General features: G+C 31.0%; 1 protein-coding gene across 1 annotated transcript in view; it reads left to right on the forward strand.

The window, feature by feature from the left end:
• Nucleotides 1-298: 298 nt before the first annotated feature.
• The window catches only part of LOC136795599 (deformed epidermal autoregulatory factor 1-like), a gene marked incomplete at its 5' end in the record, with an annotated part of 17240 nt that continues 12795 nt past the window's right edge, over nt 299-4743 (forward strand). The window contains 3 exons of the mRNA XM_067046690.1: nt 299-409; nt 2179-2324; nt 2949-3641. Coding sequence (XP_066902791.1) covers nt 299-409; nt 2179-2324; nt 2949-3641 — 950 coding nt within the window. The remainder of the gene's footprint in view (nt 410-2178; nt 2325-2948; nt 3642-4743) is intronic.

Below are 4743 nucleotides of genomic sequence, written 5' to 3' on the forward strand. Positions count from 1 at the left end.
TGCCGTTTCTGTATTGTTTATTGAATTTTTCATATTTTTTACAAGACATTATAGTGCTGAGATAGTTTCTCAGCCTGGTAGGTGAATTGATGTTGTCTAACTCATCCAAAAGGGTTTAGTATTTTTTTCCCATTATTTTCTAAGTTATTAAGTCACCTATTGTAAAAGTTTTACCATCTTCAGAATGGTAACTTAACTCAAGGAGAGAAGTTAATTGTGTACATAACATAGAAAACATGCCATTTTCAAATATATTAGCATTTATGTATACAATGATATTTATTGCTACAATTTTTAGGATGTTGTAAAGGCGACTCACATACTAATCGAAAACGATGTTTCCGGCCTCCCCAATAATTCTTCATGGTTGGCTTCAGCAAGTCAACCTGTTCTTCCAGTTAGATGCAAGGTAAGTAATTTTTATTATATCAAGTCTCCTTTTGAAATTCGTCATTATTACTTTCTTTTAATAATTGATAAGTTAGAAATAAATTATATTATGATTTATAAAATTGATTGACTGCTTGTAAGAAATGTTTAATGAGAGGTGTAATAAAAATACATTGATTGTTTAACTTTTTTCCTGTCAAACAAGAGATTGATAATCAGCTGCTAGCCTGATGATAGTATTAATTTACAAATGTCATGTAAGGTTTGAAGAAAAACAGCATCCGGCAGTATTCTCTGACTTTTCTTACTTTTTCATGTTAGCAGGTCCCTCACCGATGTTCTTTTTAATAGTCTCCTTCTTCTTTTCTCAGACATGATAGTCATTACCATTTGTCTTGTTAGTTCGTTTTGGTGTCCAAGTAATTTTTCATGAAAACGTTTTTAATAAGTTAGTATGTTTTATGGACTTAGAATTTGTAAGTCAGTATGCAAAGTCTTGTTTACTTATAAACTTACAATGATTGCGGTTGATTTAAGTGAGTCTCTTTCACAATTCTGTAAATTTATAGTGCATATTTCTAAAAATGGTTTAAGTAAGTATTTGTGCGTGATTTATTTCTGTCTTATTTTTAATTTGTAATTTTGTCTGAATAATTTAGTTTTATGTATAATGAATAGCATTTTTTCTTAACATGTGGGCCTCATGTCATTCTCCTATAAAACGTTAATCCAAGGCATTGTACTCTGTCAGTGGGACGGTCGAGTTATTAAGATAAATTGGAAGGCACGTTTCATGTCTTAAATGTAAAAATTATGTGTTGAGACTTTTCATCACTTGTAATTTACATATCTAACTATTATATAAATTAAGTTTTTACTTGTTTGTGTTTTTTAGTGACTGCACCCCCAGTTATCTTCACATATATTTTATCTATAATCAATAATCTACTCATTAGTATGTATCATATAATTTAATTTACATCCCAAATCTGTACTTTTCAATAAGTATTATGGGCTTTTAATAAAAATAAAGTCATAAGAGAGTATCACAAAAAAAAAAAAATTAGTTGTGGCAGTCAGTGGAGCTTCTGGAAATGAAATAATGTGTTAAAACTTAATTAATAATGATCATGAGTTCCCTCTTATACCTTAAGGCAGTATATTGGTTCCAGAATAACAATTACGATTAGAATAGAACAACCATTACCTAATTCAATTCTAGTTAGAAAATTTTAATATTGTAATAGGAGATTATAAGGTAAAAGAATTTCACTTAATCGGACTAGCCCTGTTAGAATTGTTAATCTCCTCTAAGCTCCTATTCTCCTGTTACAATATTAAAAAAAATTGAAATTTGTTATTAGAATTGACCATTTTTGTCCGCCCCCTCTTCTGTTTTATCTAGAATTAGGAAATCATTTAACTCTTGTAATAATTTTTTTTTTTACTTGAGTTATAAAACGTCATTAAAGAAGTTTTGCTTAAATAAAGTTTAATTTTAGGAAACTACAGCAAGTATTCAGGCCTATAGTTATGAAAAATCAGCAAGTTAATCGACAGAACAATAGCTTCACAATTCATTATCTTTTTAAAAAATAAAGTTTTTTTTTTATATATATTTTGGACAATTTTTTGCCTTTCTACTAAATTTTTTTTTTACTCAATGTTTTTCCCATGTCAGCAACTCTATAAACAATTGTTTGCATCTACATAGGTTTTTATTATCATTTTCACACTTTCTTTTACTAACTATACACATATATACAGGTATATTTTTTAAATTCCTAGAATACAAGCGCAGAACTTCATAAATCGAGGTTTGGTTCTGGAGGTCGAGGTCGGTGCATTAAGCTCGGAAATGATTGGTATACTCCGAGTGAATTCGAGGCTCTTTGTGGAAGAGCGTCTAGTAAAGATTGGAAGAGGAGCATTAGGTAATAAACTTAATTTGATTGGAATGTGTTTTTTTTTTTTATTTGAAATTAATTTCTTCAGTTCTTATTTACTATTCATTTGAAATATGTAAATGGGCGATTCTTCATAACGTTCAATTTAGTGATCCCAATTTTCATTAAAAAAATCAGTTCTCCAAAAATAAAAAAAAAATTAAGTTTCTGAGGTTAGCTCTTTGCTAAAATCAACATCAAGCAAAGCTTGAAATGAAAATCTACAAATAAAATTATAATTGGACATTTTTGCACTCATTTTCATGGCCAAAAAGGTACCACGACAATGATGCCGTTAACAACAACCACAAAAAGAAAATGAACTTTAGAAAATCATTTAATATTGAATTACTGTCTAATTATAATTTTTAAGACCTCATTTGATAAGGATAGTGGCAGTCATAATAAAATAAAATAAAAATGTTTAAATAAAAGGATATAAACTATATCAGACCATGAAAGTTATAATTCAGAATATAATGCTGTTACTAATATAGAGTTATTAGTTATTAATATAGTTATTTTTCTCTTTTTGGATAAATTTTAATGGGAGAAGCTATTAATAGTCTCTATACATAAGAAAGGGAATATACTAAAATGTGAAAATTACAGAGGTATAGCGCTCCTGCCAACACTTTACAAGATCTTGTCGGTAGCAATTTGTAGGAGGATGATGGAAAGGAGCGAACAACTGTTGGGCGAGTACCAGAGCGGTTTCCGCCCAGGACGGTCAACAACAGACCACCTGTTCTCGATCAGACAAATGCTTGATAAAATGTATGAGTTCAATGTTGACTTACACCACCTCTTTATAGACTTCCGACAGGCTTATGATAGTGTAGACAGATGGAAATTATTAAATGCATTGCAGTCACTGGGAATACCTAGATTAACAAAGATGACCTTGGAAAGGACTAGTTGCAAGGTGAAAACTCGAGCGGGCATCTCAAATAGCTTTAGGGTTAACAGTGGCTTAAGACAAGGAGACCCATTATCACCAGTACTGTTCAACCTCACCCTTGAAGTTGCCATCAGAAAAATAAGGACAAACCTGGGTGGCACCATTTACAACAGGCTCACACAACACATGGCTTATGCGGATGATGTAGTCATCACTGGGAGAACCAAAACAGTACTGGCCGGTGCTGTAGAAGAATTCAAGAGAGCAGCACAAGATTTAGGACTTATTATAAATAATGAAAATACGAAATATATGAAAACCTCTAGACAGACCGGGGAGAGAAGAGATATTGTGGATGTGGGAGAAAACATGTTTCACAGCTGCACATGTTTCAGTACTTTCAAGTACATGGGAGGAGTTGTGATGGAGAACAATAATTTAGAAGTCTAAATTAAGGGCAGAATGGTAGCAGAAACCAGATGTTTCTATGCCCTGCAAAAAGCAAAGCTTTTGTTGTACAAAACAATAATCAGGCCAGTGGTAATGTACAGTAGTGAGACGTGGACTCTAAAATTGGAGGAGTCTTGCTGGAGACCGCGAGGCATGGGAAAGAGTGGTGACAGAGGCCCAGGTCCTACAAGGACTGTAGCGCCCAACAGTGAGTGAGGATAAATTTTGTGGATTATCATTAGAATTTCTCTATTTCTGTCTTTAGTTTGAGGTTTCTTTGACCATGACAATTTTTTTTTTCTAGTACTTATTTTTATATATAGCCTATAGCCTATTCTAAAATGATGAAAAATTAATTGGATTATTTTTTCTGAGTTTTCAATTAAGATATTAATACAATAAAACTTTTTTTTGAGAGATTTATGAGAACAAAGCTGATTTATTTGAATATAAGAAAGTTGCTCTAAGACAGCCATGACATTGAGAATTGAAGTGCTCATGACTTGTTGACCATTTGTAAAACATTGCAAAATAATTATTCATTATTTCTATTAATAAGAAATGTTTCCTATGACCATATTATGAACAATATCAATGAATACTGATTCTTCAAAATCATTTCATTCAAGGGGAACTTTAAAGTTGCCAATAGTTTGGGAATCACCCACATACAATTAGTCAGTATCAACAATTTCTTGAGATTAATTACGAAATTTAAAAACCGACAATACATAAGGTTTTCTTTGTTCAATTTGTTGGCAATAATTTTTTTTCTATATCATATTCTGTAATAACCTGTTGTTATACCAAGATGAATTTATTGAAATATTTGTTAATAGTTTTCAATTCTGGTCTAAATATAGTCAAAAATTTTACTATTCAGTGCAAGGAGTCCCATTTTTAAAGGAATTTCCTGAAGCTCCAAAATGTCAGGTTCTCCTTGATTTGGGTGATAGTTAATTGAAATATTGAAAATGAAAGGAAAAGGAAATTCTGTAATGAAATCAAAATATTCCACAAAAAAGAAAATATATATATAACATATTAATGAATAGC

This window comes from Halyomorpha halys, unplaced genomic scaffold (genome assembly GCF_000696795.3).
Source record: "Halyomorpha halys isolate HHAL.00 unplaced genomic scaffold, Hhal_1.1 Scaffold6910.1, whole genome shotgun sequence".
In the NCBI taxonomy this organism is placed as follows: domain Eukaryota; kingdom Metazoa; phylum Arthropoda; class Insecta; order Hemiptera; family Pentatomidae; genus Halyomorpha; species Halyomorpha halys.